Source organism: Schistocerca americana, chromosome 3, assembly GCF_021461395.2.
Source record: "Schistocerca americana isolate TAMUIC-IGC-003095 chromosome 3, iqSchAmer2.1, whole genome shotgun sequence".
NCBI lineage: Eukaryota > Metazoa > Arthropoda > Insecta > Orthoptera > Acrididae > Schistocerca > Schistocerca americana.
Window position 1 is genome coordinate 153,716,609 of NC_060121.1, and position 17,318 is coordinate 153,733,926.

The 17,318-nt window shown below is 41.6% G+C and overlaps 1 protein-coding gene across 1 annotated transcript in view; it reads right to left on the reverse strand.

Annotated features, from left to right (window-relative positions):
- The window catches only part of LOC124605141 (serine/threonine-protein kinase SMG1), a 352,264-nt gene that overhangs the window by 9,442 nt on the left and 325,504 nt on the right, over positions 1 to 17,318 (reverse strand). Inside the window, exons 49-51 of the mRNA XM_047136625.1 lie at positions 17,137 to 17,284; positions 7,693 to 7,853; positions 7,433 to 7,595 (exon numbers count right to left, since the gene is read on the reverse strand). Coding sequence (XP_046992581.1) covers positions 7,433 to 7,595; positions 7,693 to 7,853; positions 17,137 to 17,284 — 472 coding nt within the window. The remainder of the gene's footprint in view (positions 1 to 7,432; positions 7,596 to 7,692; positions 7,854 to 17,136; positions 17,285 to 17,318) is intronic.

A 17,318-nucleotide genomic window follows, 5' to 3' on the forward strand; every position in this document is an offset into this window, starting at 1 on the left:
AGGATGTCCTAGAATACTGTGTAGGCTCATGGGCAATGGGAATGCCACTTTGGGTGGGAGGGTGATCAGAATTTTTCTGGGTAGAATGCTCCCGATTTCCATATTCCTCCTGGCTTCAGACACTGCCCCATGATACTAAGGCAGGTGTGTGTGTGTGTGTGTGTGTGTGTGTGTGTGTGTGTGTGTGTGTGTTTTGACAACAGCTTCCATGTTTCATAGAGTTCTTGCAGAAACACAATTATATTTTGTCTCAAATTTTCAGTGACTTCCTCTGTTGTCACAGTTAGGATATTTCTGTAGGCCATTTAGTACTTTATTTAGTTGGTCAAATCACACAATGGAGCAACGGGTCACAATGGAATGCCTTCTTTGTGAATTTCAGGCAAACCATACAGGCTTGGTGGACTAGGAGATCATGTTTGCCGAGTCTTTATCTCATTAATAGTGAGCTCCCATGTTTTCAGCCAAGTTGTTGTTTCCATTTTCTGCATAATATTTTGATGACCAACCCAGCTGCCTTCTATGAGTTTTGCTATTATGTGTGCTCGCCGCCTCGACTTCAACCAGGCGGCGAGCTATAGTTGATCTCCCGCTGCTATTTAAAGCAGAGTTCGGTTGAGACATCCACTGCTCTCTTTGATGTTCTTTTGTTTTACAGACCATGCACTGATACTCCATAAAACGCAAATACCCCCTAATTCTGATAATTGTAATGGTTTGTGAGGTTCCAATAAGTTCATGGCAGGCCCTGAGTTTTACTTAAATTTAAACATGTGTCCTTGTTTCTTAAGTTTTCCAACATCTTTATTTTGACAAATTCCTCAATTATGCTGTCTCAGACATTGTGTTCGCACCATGATGTGACTCTCATGGTATTTTATGTTATAATTATATTCGAGGCAGAGTTCAGTGACAGCTGATTTACTTGTTTATTTTAGTTAGGTGTGTCACTGATGTTCCTTGCATCTCTCCTCGATTGTTCTGAAAGTCACATTTGCATCGAATGCAACATACGCCTGGCTTTTGGAGACCACGACCATCTTCAACATTACAAAGAATACTTTTTACGTTAACTGAATGGAGCGAAATATACTGGACGCCATTTTTCTTTAGGAGTCTACTGATCTTTCCAGATATTGGGCCAGTGTAAGGCAGGTAAGAGATCTTTGGCTTCTCTTTCTCAGTGCTATCCTCTTTGTTAGGTTTCTCAATTTTAACTGCATCACTTGTTCAGCTTGATGCTCTTGAGTACCCATTCCTTCGGAACACCAGTAGGTGTTTTAATTCTCTGGTGAGGCTCTCCTTGTCTAAAACTGTTCAAGCTCTATGGACCAGAGTCTTCAACACCGAATTTCTTTGTGATTGACGGTGATGGCTTGAGGCGTGGAGACAGAGGTCAATGTGTGTGGGTTTCCTATGTACTCTATGACCGGAGGACCCACCAGGTCTTGTCTTAACTAAGATATTGATGAAAGATAGTTGGCCCTCGCAGCACCAGAAGAAGATGGTTGGGTCGCTCATCAAAATATTGTGCAGCAAATAGAAACAACTCAGTTTAACACCAAGGAGCTCATTATCAATCACTCACTCTGGGAAAACATGAGAGATCACTTTATCTTATTGTTTGGCATGCCAGAATTCTTCAGTAGCTTTGTTGTGATGAAGTGGGATCATGTTCCACAGTTTTGCATGGACTATCTTCCAAAACTTACAATGTTTCATAATAATTAAGGACAACTGTGGCATTTCCTTAGTCTGCAGGCAGTACAATTAAATACATACACCTCCCGTCCCCTCCCCTCTTAATATTTATTTAGTTTGCTACAATGACATTCTTGAAAATAGACAAATCCAGAATGCTATGGAAATACTGCAGCCGTCACTATTTGCTGCCAAGTATATCTTAAGATAGATGAAACTAAGATCTATATAAGAAAATCCTTACCACTATTTGATCCATACTATTAGAAATAACCAAACAACGAAAGACTGGCAAAAACTAAAATCCAGTATATTTAGAGAAGGAATTGCTGCTTTTATGACCTAAATCTCCGTATGTCCCTTAATTATTTAACAAATTGTTGTACAATAAAAAAATTATGAATGGTGCTAAAATATTTTCCTCCTTAATTTAGATCACGAACACAACACACGGTTACCATAACTTAGTTTTTACTGTATTTATTCGAATGTAAGCCACAGCCAAAAAATGAGACTCTAAATTCAAGGGAGGGAAATAATGTGGGCACACTTCAACATCGAAACAAAGTTGGTTCATTCTAACATGAGATACCAATTAGGTAGAATGAAGTTACAGCTACAATAGTTGGGTTCAAGTTGTAAGCTCAGTCAAGCTTAACCAAGGTGTCTTTTAGATTAATTTACTCTTTCACCACTTAAAGCTACATACATTATGTGATCAAAAGTATCCAGACACCTGACTGAAAATGACTTACAATTTCATGGTGCCCTCCATCAGTAATGCTGGAATTCAAAATGGTGTTGGCCTACCATTAGCCTTGATGACAGCTGCCGCTCTCGCAGGCATATGTTCGATCAGATGCTGGAGGTTTCTTGGGGAATGGCACCCAATTCTTCATAGAGCGCTGCACTGAGGAGAGGTATTGAAGTGGGTCGGTGAGGCCTGGCACCAAGTCAGCACTCCAAAAAATCCCAAATGTGTTCTATAGGATTCAGGTCATGATTTTGTGCATGCCAATCCATTACAGGGATGTTATTGTCATGTAACCACTAAGACACAGGCCATGCATTAAGAACAGGTGCTAGATCATGTTGAAAGAGGCAATCGCCTTTCCCGAACTGCTCTTCAATAGTGGGAAGCAAGAAGGTGTTTAGGTGCTGTGATAGTGCCATGCAAAACAACAAGGGGTGCAAGCCCCCTCCATGAAAAACACAACCACACCATAACACCACCACCTCTGAATGTTACTGTTGGCACTACACACGCTGTCACATGACGTTCACCAGGCATTCGCCACACCGACACCCTGCCATCAGATCACCACATTGTGTACTGTGATTTATCGCTCAACGCAACATTTTTCCACTGTTCAATCATCCGCCATTTATGCTCCTTACACAAAGCGAGGCGTTGTTTGGCATTTACCGGTGTGATATGTGGCTTATAAACAGCCGCTCGACCACGAAATCCAAGTTTTCTCACCTCCCTCCTAACTATCATAGTACTTGCAGTGGATACTGATGCATTTTGGAATTCCTGTCTGATGGTCTGGATACATGTCTGCCTATTACACATTATGATCCTCTTCAACTGTCGGCTGTATCTGTCAGTCAACAGACGAGGTCGGCCTGTATGCTTGTGTGCTGTATGTGTCCCTTCATGTATCCATCTCACTATCACATCAGAAACAGTGGACCTAGGGATGTTTAGCAGTGTGGAAATCTCACACACGGACGTATGACACAAGTAACACCCAATCTGGCAGTAGGTAGCAGCACAATGCACCTAATATGAAAAACTCATGTTTTTGGGGGTGTCCAGATACTTTTGATTACATAGTGCAAATTGTCTGTACAGAATACATAGTCATAGAACATTTTAAAAATCAATACGAGCAATCAGCTGTCAGGCTCCATTTCTGACTGTATCGCTATTCAGCACAAGAATTATGTCAATGTAAACATTACGTGATATGTGTATTATTCTGTGTTTGCCATTGTCTCACTAGAGTTTGTTAGGTGGACAAGATTTAAATGAAGAACATGGAAGGATACAGCATGTAATGTTTACATTCTTAGGGTGAAGAGTGTACAGGATTCATGATTGATAGAATCCATCTGGTCACGGGTAGGAAAACGTCCAAGACATAACGTCATCCATACTGACGTATACACAGGCTTGCAAATCAAATTTTCATAGTTAACTTTAAATGTATGGCTTGCAACATATACAAAATAAGAATGACAAAACTGAGAAATTAACAGTGGAAATATAAAACACAATTTTATTACGTTTATAAAACAAATTTTACGAAATGTTTAAATATCAATTTGATAATTCTGAAATCATCATAAATTGATTCCTTGGAGCTCAGTTCTTTGTACAGAGTATCATCCTCCATACCATCTAGTACATTTGATATGTAACATTTTTAAATGCCTGTTGCACAGTCCGATTTGGAACACACTTCAATGCATCACCAATCCACTGGCACACTTATACCAAATTTTCACGTTTTACATATCCTGCTGGTGTTGGTTGTCTGTCTTTTTTCAAAAGCCAGTCTGTGTAAATGTGTTTAAACTTGTCCTTGATTGGTTGATCCAAACAGGCGTCAAGTGGTTGCTGAATTGACATTCTTCCTGGAATTACTGCCACGTCTGTTTTGCTTTCTAATAATTTTCGTTTTACTGCAGGTCTCGTATGGGCTGCATATGCATGTAACACCAGTACTTCGAGTAAATCAAGTATTCTGTCAGGACAACACTGCCATACATGCCTAATCCATTCCAGCACCATATCCCCCAAAACCCACTCACTTTCATTTGCTCGCACAATTACAGTTTTTGGAAACACTTCAGATTTCGGTAAAGTATTTTGTTTGAAAACTATGACTGTGCAAGCAAGCTTGACATACATCCATTGTTTTTCATTACCTGATGTGTGAATACTTATATTATTATTTTTTCCTTTCTCTGGCTTCAACTGTACAATTTGCAGCATGTCAAAATATATGGGAGTTTGATCAGCACCTCTTTCTGTCCAAAAAGATACTGGTTTTCAGTGCACTGCCTAATTATGAAGTGCTGAAATTCCAAAAGTTTCTTTGTAATTTTTTGGCAGCTTCTGTGCATTCAAAGTTCACCTCTGAAGTGAAAAATCCCAGCACTTCATAAAAAGACCAATCCAGTTGCGGCTAACCTTAAAATTTTAGATTTCTTTTGCAATTTCACGTGCCTTAATTTTTAAAATAAAATTTCAGCGTTCAAAGCCAGCCATTTCTGATGCTGTTCCTTAACCCTTCTGCAGTCAGCCGATTTGGAGTGGTGTGTGCTAAAAATGTCGCATGTATTTATACTGTTTTGCTACATTCTATTTAAATTGCCATATATCATAAAGTATTCATTTTAAAAATATGAAAAAATTACCACTTATCCATAAAAGTATGTAGAATATTATTGCTTACACAGATCATCATAATGTTTCAAATGAATTTGAGTGTGACAGCCCAAATAAATACAGTCCATAGAATGTACACACATTTGTGAGTAAAATGACATGAGGGAGATGAAATTTGTGTTATTATTTAGAAAGATAATAATTATTTATTTGAAGAGAACATTACAGAATTTCCGTGTCTACAGTATGACTTAGCATTTGTGTTTAGGAAAACATTCACCATGCTACCCCTTATTACATCTATTGCAAACAGTTCTTGACCTTCTTTTCCTTCCCTCACTAGTACACACACAGCATCTTGACTCTTTCTTCTCTGGAAGTTTTCTCAAACCCGAAGAACCACGAGGATCATAAGTTGCAAATATTGTAATAGGGAAGTGTGACATTTAGTGCCAACTAGACTCTCATGAATACTAAGTTGTTCATGAGGTGTGTAATGACGTCTAAATATATTATTAGCATGATCTACCAATGGCTGGTACCTGATACATGTGTCATAATCAGGATGGTCTGGTGCTGGACATTTCTGACTATCCACAAAATGAAAGAACTTCATAGAATGCCTAAATCGGTGGGCAGAAAACATTTTGCCAAACCATGGAAATGTCTGTGAGTGTTTTGTGCTCCAGTATGAGAGCATTGTGGGCCTTTTATTGAGTCCCATATTTAGTAAGCAAGCAACAAAACCTCTCACCTCAGTACTTGTCACATTCTTCCATTTCTTATACGGTTTGGACAATGTAGCATGTTTAATTACAAACTTTAGCCGAGTGATTTGTTTCAGTTACAATAAGCTGCAGCAACGTTGTAGTAAAGAATAGATTGAAATATTCTATTACAGGAGTCCTGCTGGTGGCATATGTTTTGGTCCTGGCAGTTCTTGAAATGGATGTTGTAGTGGCTGTAGTGTTTCAGGCGCAATTACTTCAGTGTATTGTACATCTTCCATTTCGTCTTCACTTTCGTTCACAATATCGTCAAGTACATCACTGTCACTTTCTGAACTGTTACTACTTTCGCTAAAACACACTGTATTACTAGTACATTCTAAAAGTTCACAAATTTCTTCGTCGGTAAGCCCTCTGCTGTGGCCTGGCGTAGGTCGCATTTTTCACAATAAGCGGAGAGAATAAACAAACTGTAAATGCTTAATGTAAAGAAAAACACACAGAAACAATGATAAATAACAGTACTGCACAAAAACAAGAACGTAGAATGCAACAACAGAATGTAAACAAGCACTGCGAAACACAACGTTAATACACATGCGATGCAAAAGCGGAATAATCAAAGGCTAATATTTCACCGAAACAATGCTCAATTGTCGATCGCTATCGACCTACACATAGCTTGAGTCAAAGAGCATCTGTAATCAGCATGCCAACACCATCTAGCGCCCGATTCTGTAAGATAAACAAGACGATGCAGAGTACCGACAAATTGGCACCCTGACAGTATTGGCGACAGTAGGGGGTGACGATAGATCATTACCTAGACATTCCAAGGGTTAACAAACTCACTTCAAGAGCACAAATCGGCCACATGTTGGCCCACTAAAGGCTTTCCTGCTACTGGAACTTTACATAATTTATTCCTTGGCAATGGCCATCATCTGACATTGCTTTCATCAGTTCCATACTGCAGACCTGCAGCACAATTAGAACTTTTTTTTGCAAAATAAGTAACTTTCTTCTTCAATTTGGCACAAAAATGAAAGCACTTCATTATGGTTCAAAACACAAAAACTTCACAAACTTCGATGAAACATTATGTGAAATTAGAGTGAGCCACAGCTTACTAACTTATGCAACAAAACTAAAGCCTTATGCTTTGTTGATATTTGTATAAAATTTATTTTTGTTGCTACAAATATTCAAAAGGCTACCAAATCATAAAATGAGCAATACTGAACTTTTGGATATATTAAAATTCAATAGAGAGAGAATTAGACTTGTCTTCCACCCTCCTTTTTTAATAATGCAGAAGTTTCGGCGCCTGTATTTAGCCTTGTACCTGCATAGCACTGCTTCTATTTGACAGCAAAATTTAATTGTGGTGGCTCCTAGTGCCATTTATCAGACTTTCCATTTGCTTTGCACTTGACTCTAAGCTCCCGGCTTGTTTTTGGATCCCGAAAACAAAACAAAAAATGGTATGTCCTTAAAATGGACACTTACTTTCAGTGGTGTGCTATAGCACGCAACACATGTATTTAATTAATTTTTACCAGCTAAAACATAAATTTTTGAGTCATTCTCAAGAGTAACTTACCTATTTTCTCTCCAAAGTAGTCAATTTCTTCTTTTGCTTGCAAAACTCTCTCAACAGTGAAATCTTCTTTTGATAAATCCTTCACAAAATTGGTAAACTGCTCCAAGAAATATCGATAATTTGCCAAATAGTCATTTAAACCAACCAGAGGGCAATCATCAAACTGCAAACACACAGAACAGATGTTACTAAGAACACCATTTGTATTTGGTCAAAAACCATGTAATGAGAAATCCACAAGGACTATCTTTGCAACATACCTTTGTCATTGACCTCATTAAACTACGGACATCCTGCATTAGTTTCAAGTGGACTGTTTGAAGTTCCCTAACTGATAGAAGTTTTCCTTTTACTGTCTCTTGAGTTTTAAGAACAGTTTCCTGAAGAAGGCTTATCTGTTCCTGCAATGACTTTGCCTTATCTGGAAGTGTTTCAAAAAATGTAATATTATACAAGGCTATGGAAACAGAAAACACAGCAAATGGACAGATTGAAACAGTATTTATATATATATGGGTTCAAATTAATGATATGGTTATAATAGAGGGAAACATTCCATGTAGGAAATATATATCTAAAAACAAAGATGATGTGACTTACCAAATGAAAGTGTGGCAGGTCGACAGACACACGAACAAACACAAACATACACACAAAATTCAAGCTTTCGCAACAAACTGTTGCCTCATCAGGAAAGAGGGAAGGAGAGGGAAAGACGAAAGGATGTGGGTTTTAAGGGAGAGGGTAAGGAGTCATTCCAATCCCGGGAGCGGAAAGACTTACCTTAGGGGGAAAAAAGGACGGGTATACACTCGCGCGTGCGCACACACATATCCATCCACACATATACAGACACAAGCAGACATATTTAAAGACAAAGAGTTTCGGCAGAGATGTCAGTCGAGGCAGAAGTGCAGAGGCAAAGGTGTTGTTGAATGACAGGTGAGGTATGAGTGGCGGCAACTTGAAATTAGCGGAGATTGAGGCCTGGTGGATAACGGGAAGAGAGGATATATTGAAGAGCAAGTTCCCATCTCCGGAGTTCGGATAGGTTGGTGTTAGTGGGAAGTATCCAGATAACCCGGACGGTGTAACACTGTGCCAAGATGTGCTGGCCATGCACCAAGGCATGTTTAGCCACAGGGTGATCCTCATTACCAACAAACACTGTCTGCCTGTGTCCATTCATGCGAATGGACAGTTTGTTGCTGGTCATTCCCACATAGAATGCGTCACAGTGTAGGCAGGTCAGTTGGTAGATCACGTGGGTGCTTTCACACGTGGCTCTGCCTTTGATCGTGTACACCTTCCGGGTTACAGGACTGGAGTAGGTGGTGGTGGGAGGGTGCATGGGACAGGTTTTACACCGGGGGCGGTTACAAAGGTAGGAGCCAGAGGGTAGGGAAGGTGGTTTGGGGATTTCATAGGGATGAACTAAGAGGTTACGAAGGTTAGGTGGACGGCGGAAAGACACTCTTGGTGGAGTGGGGAGGATTTCATGAAGGATGGATCTCATTTCTGGGCAGGATTTTAGGAAGTCGTATCCCTGCTGGAGAGCCACATTCAGAATCTGATCCAGTCCCGGAAAGTATCCTGTCACAAGTGGGGCACTTTTGTGGTTCTTCTGTGGGAGGTTCTGGGTTTGAGAGGATGAGGAAGTGGCTCTGGTTATTTGCTTCTGTACCAGGTCGGGAGGGTAGTTGCGGGATGCGAAAGCTGTTGTCAGGTTGTTGGTGTAATGCTTCAGGGATTCCGGACTGGAGCAGATTCGTTTGCCACGAAGACCTAGGCTGTAGGGAAGGGACCGTTTGATGTGGAATGGGTGGCAGCTGTCGTAATGGAGGTACTGTTGCTTGTTGGTGGGTTTGATGTGGACGGACGTGTGAAGATGGCCATTGGACAGGTGGAGGTCAACATCAAGGAAAGTGGCATGGGATTTGGAGTAGGACCAGGTGAATCTGATGGAACCAAAGGAGTTGAGGTTGGAGAGGAAATTCTGGAGTTCTTCTTCACTGTGAGTCCAGATCATGAAGATGTCATCAATAAATCTGTACCAAACTTTGGGTTGGCAGGCCTGGGTAACCAAGAAGGCTTCCTCTAAGCGACCCATGAATAGGTTGGCGTATGAAGGGGCCATCTTGGTACCCATGGCTGTTCCCTTTAATTGTTGGTATGTCTGGCCTTCAAAAGTGAAGAAGTTGTGGGTCAGGATGAAGCTGGCTAAGGTAGTGAGGAAAGAGGTTTTAGGTAGGGTGGCAGGTGATCGGCGTGAAAGGAAGTGCTCCATCGCAGCGAGGCCCTGGACGTGCGGGATATTTGTGTATAAGGAAGTGGCATCAATGGTTACAAGGATGGTTTCTGGGGGTAACGGATTGGGTAAGGATTCCAGGCGTTCGAGAAAGTGGTTGGTGTCTTTGATGAAGGATGGGAGACTGCACGTAATGGGTTGAAGGTGTTGATACGTTCTGTGGGGGCTTGGTAACCAGCTACAATGGGACGGCCAGGATGATTGGGTTTGTGAATTTTAGGAAGAAGGTAGAAGGTAGGAGTGCGGGGTGTCGGTGGGGTCAGGAGGTTGATGGAGTCAGGTGAAAGGTTTTGTAGGGGGCCTAAGGTTCTGAGGATTCCCTGAAGCTCCGCCTGGACATCAGAAATGGGATTACCTTGGCAAACTTTGTATGTGGTGTTGTCTGAAAGCTGGCGCAGTCCCTCAGCCACATACTCCCGACGATCAAGTACCACGGTCGTGGAACCCTTGTCCGCCGGAAGAATGATGATGGACCGGTCAGCCTTCAGATCACGGATAGCCTGGGCTTCAGCAGTGGTGATGTTGGGAGTAGGATTAAGGTTTTTTAAGAAGGACTGAGAGGCAAGGCTGGAAGTCAGAAATTCCTGGAAGGTTTGGAGAGGGTGATTTTGAGGAAGAGGAGGTGGGTCCCACTGTGACGGAGGACGGAACTGTTCCAGGCAGGGTTCAATTTGGATAGTGTCTTGGGGAGTTGGATCATTAGGGGTAGGATTAGGATCATTTTTCTTCGTGGTAAAGTGATACTTCCAGCAGAGAGTACGAGTGTAGGACAGTAAATCTTTGACGAGGGCTGTTTGGCTGAATCTGGGAGTGGGGCTGAAGGTGAGGCCTTTGGATAGGACACAGGTTTCGGATTGGGAGAGAGGTTTGGAGGAAAGGTTGACTACTGAATTAGGGTGTTGTGGTGCCAGATTGTGTTGCTTGGAATTTTGAGGTTTTGGAGGGAGTGGAGCTGGAAGTGGGAGACTGAGTAGGTGGGAGAGACTGGGTTTGTGTGCAATGAGAGGTGGTTGAGGTTTGCTGGAAAGGTTGTGAAGGGTGAGTGAGTTGCCTTTCCGGAGGTGGGAAACCACCTCCTCTTACATTTGGCATAACCCCCAAAGGCCTCACACTTAAAGTTCCCATCTCTGGCTGGAACCCTTCTTTCCATCAGTCCCTATACCAGTTCCAAACTGAACAATCCATTGCCCTCACCCACCTAATCCTTCACCTACACATCAACTCAGCCAATGAACACACCCGTCAACTCCTATCCTTAATAAAAGTCCTCAATCTTTCCTCTCCCACATCCACACCGGCTATTCAGAGCATCCTCCTATAGGCCAACCGCAAATTAGAGCAGCATGCCACCCTTCACCTCAAAAAACTATCCAATCTCCTGGTTTCCCACCTCCGGAAAGGCAACTCACTCACCCTTCACAACCTTTCCAGCAAACCTCAACCACCTCTCATTGCACACAAACCCAGTCTCTCCCATCTACTCAGTCTCCCACTTCCAGCTCCACTCCCTCCAAAACCTCAAAATTCCAAGCAACACAATCTGGCACCACAACACCCTAATTCAGTAGTTAACCTTTCCTCCAAACCTCTCTCCCAATCTGAAACCTCTGTCCTATCCAAAGGCCTCACCTACAGCCCCACTCCCAGATTCAACCAAACAGCCCTCGTCAAAGATTTACTGTCCTACACTCGTACTCTCTGCTGGAAGTATCACTTTGCCACGAAGAAAAATGATCCTAATCCTACCCCTAATGATCCAACTCCCCAAGACACTATCCAAATTGAACCCTGCCTGGAACAGTTCCGTCCTCCGTCACAGCGGGACCCACCTCCTCTTCCTCAAAATCACCCTCTCCAAACCTTCCAGGAATTTCTGACTTCCAGCCTTGCCTCTCAGTCCTTCTTAAAAAACCTTAATCCTACTCCCAACATCACCACTGCTGCAGCCCAGGCTATCCGTGATCTGAAGGCTGACCGGTCCATCATCATTCTTCCGGCGGACAAGGGTTCCACGACCGTGGTACTTGATCATCGGGAGTATGTGGCTGAGGGACTGCGTCAGCTTTCAGACAACACCACATACAAAGTTTGCCAAGGTAATCCCATTTCTGATGTCCAGGCGGAGCTTCAGGGAATCCTCAGAACCTTAGGCCCCCTACAAAACCTTTCACCTGACTCCATCAACCTCCTGACCCCACCAACACCCCGCACCCCTACCTTCTACCTTCTTCCTAAAATTCACAAACCCAATCATCCTGGCCGTCCCATTGTAGCTGGTTACCAAGCCCCCACAGAACGTATCAACACCTTCAACCCATTACGTGCAGTCTCCCATCCTTCATCAAAGACACCAACCACTTTCTCGAACGCCTGGAATCCTTACCCAATCCGTTACCCCCAGAAACCATCCTTGTAACCATTGATGCCACTTCCTTATACACAAATATCCCGCACGTCCAGGGCCTCGCTGCGATGGAGCACTTCCTTTCACGCCGATCACCTGCTACCCTACCTAAAACCTCTTTCCTCACTACCTTAGCCAGCTTCATCCTGACCCACAACTTCTTCACTTTTGAAGGCCAGACATACCAACAATTAAAGGGAACAGCCATGGGTACCAAGATGGCCCCTTCATACGCCAACCTATTCATGGGTCGCTTAGAGGAAGCCTTCTTGGTTACCCAGGCCTGCCAACCCAAAGTTTGGTACAGATTTATTGATGACATCTTCATGATCTGGACTCACAGTGAAGAAGAACTCCAGAATTTCCTCTCCAACCTCAACTCCTTTGGTTCCATCAGATTCACCTGGTCCTACTCCAAATCCCATGCCACTTTCCTTGATGTTGACCTCCACCTGTCCAATGGCCAGCTTCACACGTCCGTCCACATCAAACCCACCAACAAGCAACAGTACCTCCATTACGACAGCTGCCACCCATTCCACATCAAACGGTCCCTTCCCTACAGCCTAGGTCTTCATGGCAAACGAATCTGCTCCAGTCCGGAATCCCTGAAGCATTACACCAACAACCTGACAACAGCTTTCGCATCCCGCAACTACCCTCCCGACCTGGTACAGAAGCAAATAACCAGAGCCACTTCCTCATCCTCTCAAACCCAGAACCTCCCACAGAAGAACCACAAAAGTGCCCCACTTGTGACAGGATACTTTCCGGGACTGGATCAGATTCTGAATGTGGCTCTCCAGCAGGGATACGACTTCCTAAAATCCTGCCCAGAAATGAGATCCATCCTTCATGAAATCCTCCCCACTCCACCAAGAGTGTCTTTCCGCCGTCCACCTAACCTTCGTAACCTCTTAGTTCATCCCTATGAAATCCCCAAACCACCTTCCCTACCCTCTGGCTCCTACCTTTGGTAACCGCCCCCGGTGTAAAACCTGTCCCATGCACCCTCCCACCACCACCTACTCCAGTCCTGTAACCCGGAAGGTGTACACGATCAAAGGCAGAGCCACGTGTGAAAGCACCCACGTGATCTACCAACTGACCTGCCTACACTGTGACGCATTCTATGTGGGAATGACCAGCAACAAACTGTCCATTCGCATGAATGGACACAGGCAGACAGTGTTTGTTGGTAATGAGGATCACCCTGTGGCTAAACATGCCTTGGTGCATGGCCAGCACACCTTGGCACAGTGTTACACCGTCCAGGTTATCTGGATACTTCCCACTAACACCAACCTATCCGAACTCCGGAGATGGGAACTTGCTCTTCAATATATCCTCTCTTCCCGTTATCCACCAGGCCTCAATCTCCGCTAATTTCAAGTTGCCGCCACTCATACCTCACCTGTCATTCAACAACACCTTTGCCTCTGCACTTCTGCCTCGACTGACATCTCTGCCGAAACTCTTTGTCTTTAAATTTGTCTGCTTGTGTCTGTATATGTGTGGATGGATGTGTGTGTGTGTGTGTGTGTGTGTGTGTGCGCGCGAGTGTATACCCATCCTCTTTTCCGCTCCCGGGATTGGAATGACTCCTTACTCTCTCCCTTAAAACCCACATCCTTTCGTCTTTCCCTCTCCTTCCCTCTTTCCTGATGAGGCAACAGTTTGTTGCGAAAGCTTGAATTTTGTGTGTATGTTTGTGTTTGTTCGTGTGTCTGTCGACCTGCCACACTTTCATTTGGTAAGTCACATCATCTTTGTGTTTATATATATATAAAATATAGGGAAACATTCCACATGGGAAAAATATATATCTAAAAACAAAGATGATGTGACTTACCAAACGAAAGCGCTGGCAGGTCGATAGATATATTATTATTATTATTATTATTAATATCATCATCATTCTTTCCTGTCTCAGACGTTATGTCTGGTTGAAAATGGAAAGTGACGCGGACCTTGATCAAGCGTGACTTCCTTTTAATTGTATGGTATATGTTACATTGCATTTAGGAACTCTCGGGTAATTGAACATGTATCAATAATTACAGATTTCTGTAGTTGTATATGTATGTTTGGATGTAGCTGTATTGCGTTGATGTACTGGTGGATATTGTGTGGTATGACTCCTGTAGTTGATAGTATAATTGGTATAATGTCAACTATATCCTGATGCCACATGTCCTTGACTTCCTCAGCCAGTTAGATGTATTTTTCAATTTTTTCTCCTGTTTTGTTCTGTATATTTGTTGTATTGGGTATGGATATTTCAATTAGTTGTGTTAATTTCTTCTTTTTATTGGCGAGTATGATGTCAGGTTTGTTATGTGGTTTGTTTTATCTGTTATAATGGTTCTGTTCCAGTATAATTTGTATTCATCATTCTCCAGTACATTTTGTGGTGCATACTTGTACGTGGGAACGTGTTGTTTTATTAGTTTATGTTGTATAGCAAGTTGTTGATGTATTATTTTTGCTACATTGTCTTGTCTTCTGGGGTATTCTGTATGTGCTAGTATTGTACATCCGATTGTGATGTGATCTACTGTTTCTATTTGTTGTTTACAAAGTCAGCATTTATCTGTTGTGATATTGGGATCTTTAATAATATGCTTGCTGTAATATCTGGTGTTTATTGTTTGTTCCTGTATTGCAATCATGAATCCTTCCATCTCACTATATATATTGCCTTTTCTTAGCTATGTGTTGGATGCGTCTTGATCAATGTGCGGCTGTGTTAGATGATACGGGTGCTTGCCATATAGTGTTTCCTTTTTACAATTTACTTTCTTCGTATCTGTTGATGTTATGCGATCTAAAGGGCTGTAGAAGTGGTTATGAAATTGCAATGGTGCAGCTAATGTATTTATATGAGTGATTGCTTTGTGTACTTTGCTAGTTTCTGCACGTTCTATAAAGAATTCTCTTAAATTTTCTACCTGTCCATAATGTAGGTTTTTAATGTCGATAAATCCCCTTCCTCCTTTCTTTCTGCTTAATGTGAATCTTTCTGTTGCTGAATGTATATGATGTATTCTATATTTGTGGCATTGTGATCGTGTGAGTGTATTGAGCGCTTCTAGGTCTGTGTTACTCCATTTCACTACTCCAAATGAGTAGGTCAATATTGGTATAGCATAAGTATTTATAGCTTTTGTCTTGTTCCTTGATGTCAAATCTGTTTTCAATATTTTTGTTAGTCTGTCTATATTTTTCTTTTAGTTCTTCTTCAATATTTGTATTATCTATTCCTATTTTTTGTCTGTATCCTAGATATTTATAGGCATCTGTTTTTTCCATCGCTTCTATGCAGTCGCTGTGGTTATCCAATATGTAATCTTCTTGTTTAGAGTGTTTTCCCTTGACTATGCTATTTTTTATTACATTTGTCTGTTCCAAAAGCCATATTTATATCATTGCTGAATACTTCTGTTATCTTTAGTAATTGGTTGAGTTGTTGTTTTGTTGCTGCCAGTAGTTTTAGATCATACATGTATAGCAAATGTGTTATTTTGTGTGGGTATGTTTCAGTAATATTATATCCATAATTGGTTTTATTTAGCATGTTGGATAGTGGGTTCAGAGCAAGACAGAACCAGAAAGGACTTAATGAGTCTCCCTGGTATATTCCACGCTTAATCTGTATTGGCTGTGATGTGATATTATTTGAATTTGTTTGGATATTAAGTGTGGTTTTCCAATTTTTCATTACTATGTTTAGGAGCTGTATTAATTTAGGATCTACTTTGTATATTTCCAATATCTGTAGTAACCATGAGTGGGGTACACTATTATTATTATTTATTGTTTCAATTAAAAATATTGTGATAAATTTCCTACACTTTATTTTTTTATTCTGGTATGCTTTTTTATATTGAAAACAAAGGTAACTTAAATAATCTAATGCTGTTTATGTGTTCATTTACAAACTGTCTACTGTAAACTTGATGCAGTCACATATACTCCATCTCATTTTCTTCCAGTACATGACTACAGGAAGATTACATTTGATATCATTTACAAACTATCACATAGTAAGTTTTAGATTAGTTCTGTAACTTTTGTTTATCAAACTGAAGTCCGATTATGAGAAAATCTGCTTTAATTATATTACCGTGCACTAAATTAAAGCAAAAAAACAGTACGGCTCATAGGCGTACAAAACAATTATTAGTCTTTACTTCTGAATACTAGATTATCTTCTAAATGAACTAGAATGTCAGCTAACATACTGATTTCAAGTGAAATACTTTTGTTCATCTAGGCATCAATTTGAGCAAACTGTGTCTATACAAAAACCGGGAGACGACTGGTTGGTTGGTTGGTTGGTTGGTTGGTTGGTTGGTTGGTTGGTTGGGGGAAGGGGACCAAACGGCAAGGTAATTGGTCCTGTCCCATCGGATGAGAGAAGGATGGGGAAGGAAGTCAGCTGTGCCCTTTTGAAGGAACCAGCCTGGCATTTGCCTGAAGCAATTTTTAGGGGAATCACAGAAAACCTAACTCAGGATGGTCGGACATGGATCTGAATACTTGTCCTCCCGAATGTGAGTCCAGTGGGCTAACCATAATCAAATGAACAAACAGTAAATAAATGCTACTTGATAATGGAAGTAAGTTCAATGCCTGAAGTATAACGCAAACTAGGCATTCTGCATTTTCAGCCTCACTGTACACAAATGGTGCCATAAACCAGTTCAGACTTCTAAACAAAACATCATATCATTTGAATACATTACCTAGTAGTTAGTCAAAGAACCACTGAAAAGGCCAGGAGAGATGCTCATACTCAAATCACCTGATGATTTGATAAGAAGTCTCAACCAGTTACAACACCTTGTGCACGATCCAACACGGAAATAAATAATGAAGTTTTTCGGGTAATTTCACTGCTCAGTCTCTATACCTGAGAATCACAGTGCCCATTTTTACCATAATGAAAACAAAAAATTATTCTTCAGGCACCTGCAAATAGTGTCTTACCTGAAATACATATCTCAATATCCTGAATCCACGCCTGGTCCACAGGCCCTGCTGGAGGAAGCAACTGCACCAAGTTCTCTTCTGCTGGTGTAATTGTTTGATTACAGCTAGCTGCCAGCATACAACTTTTCTCACATTGCTCTAGCAGCTGAAAATTACACACGCACAAACTGTAATATCCA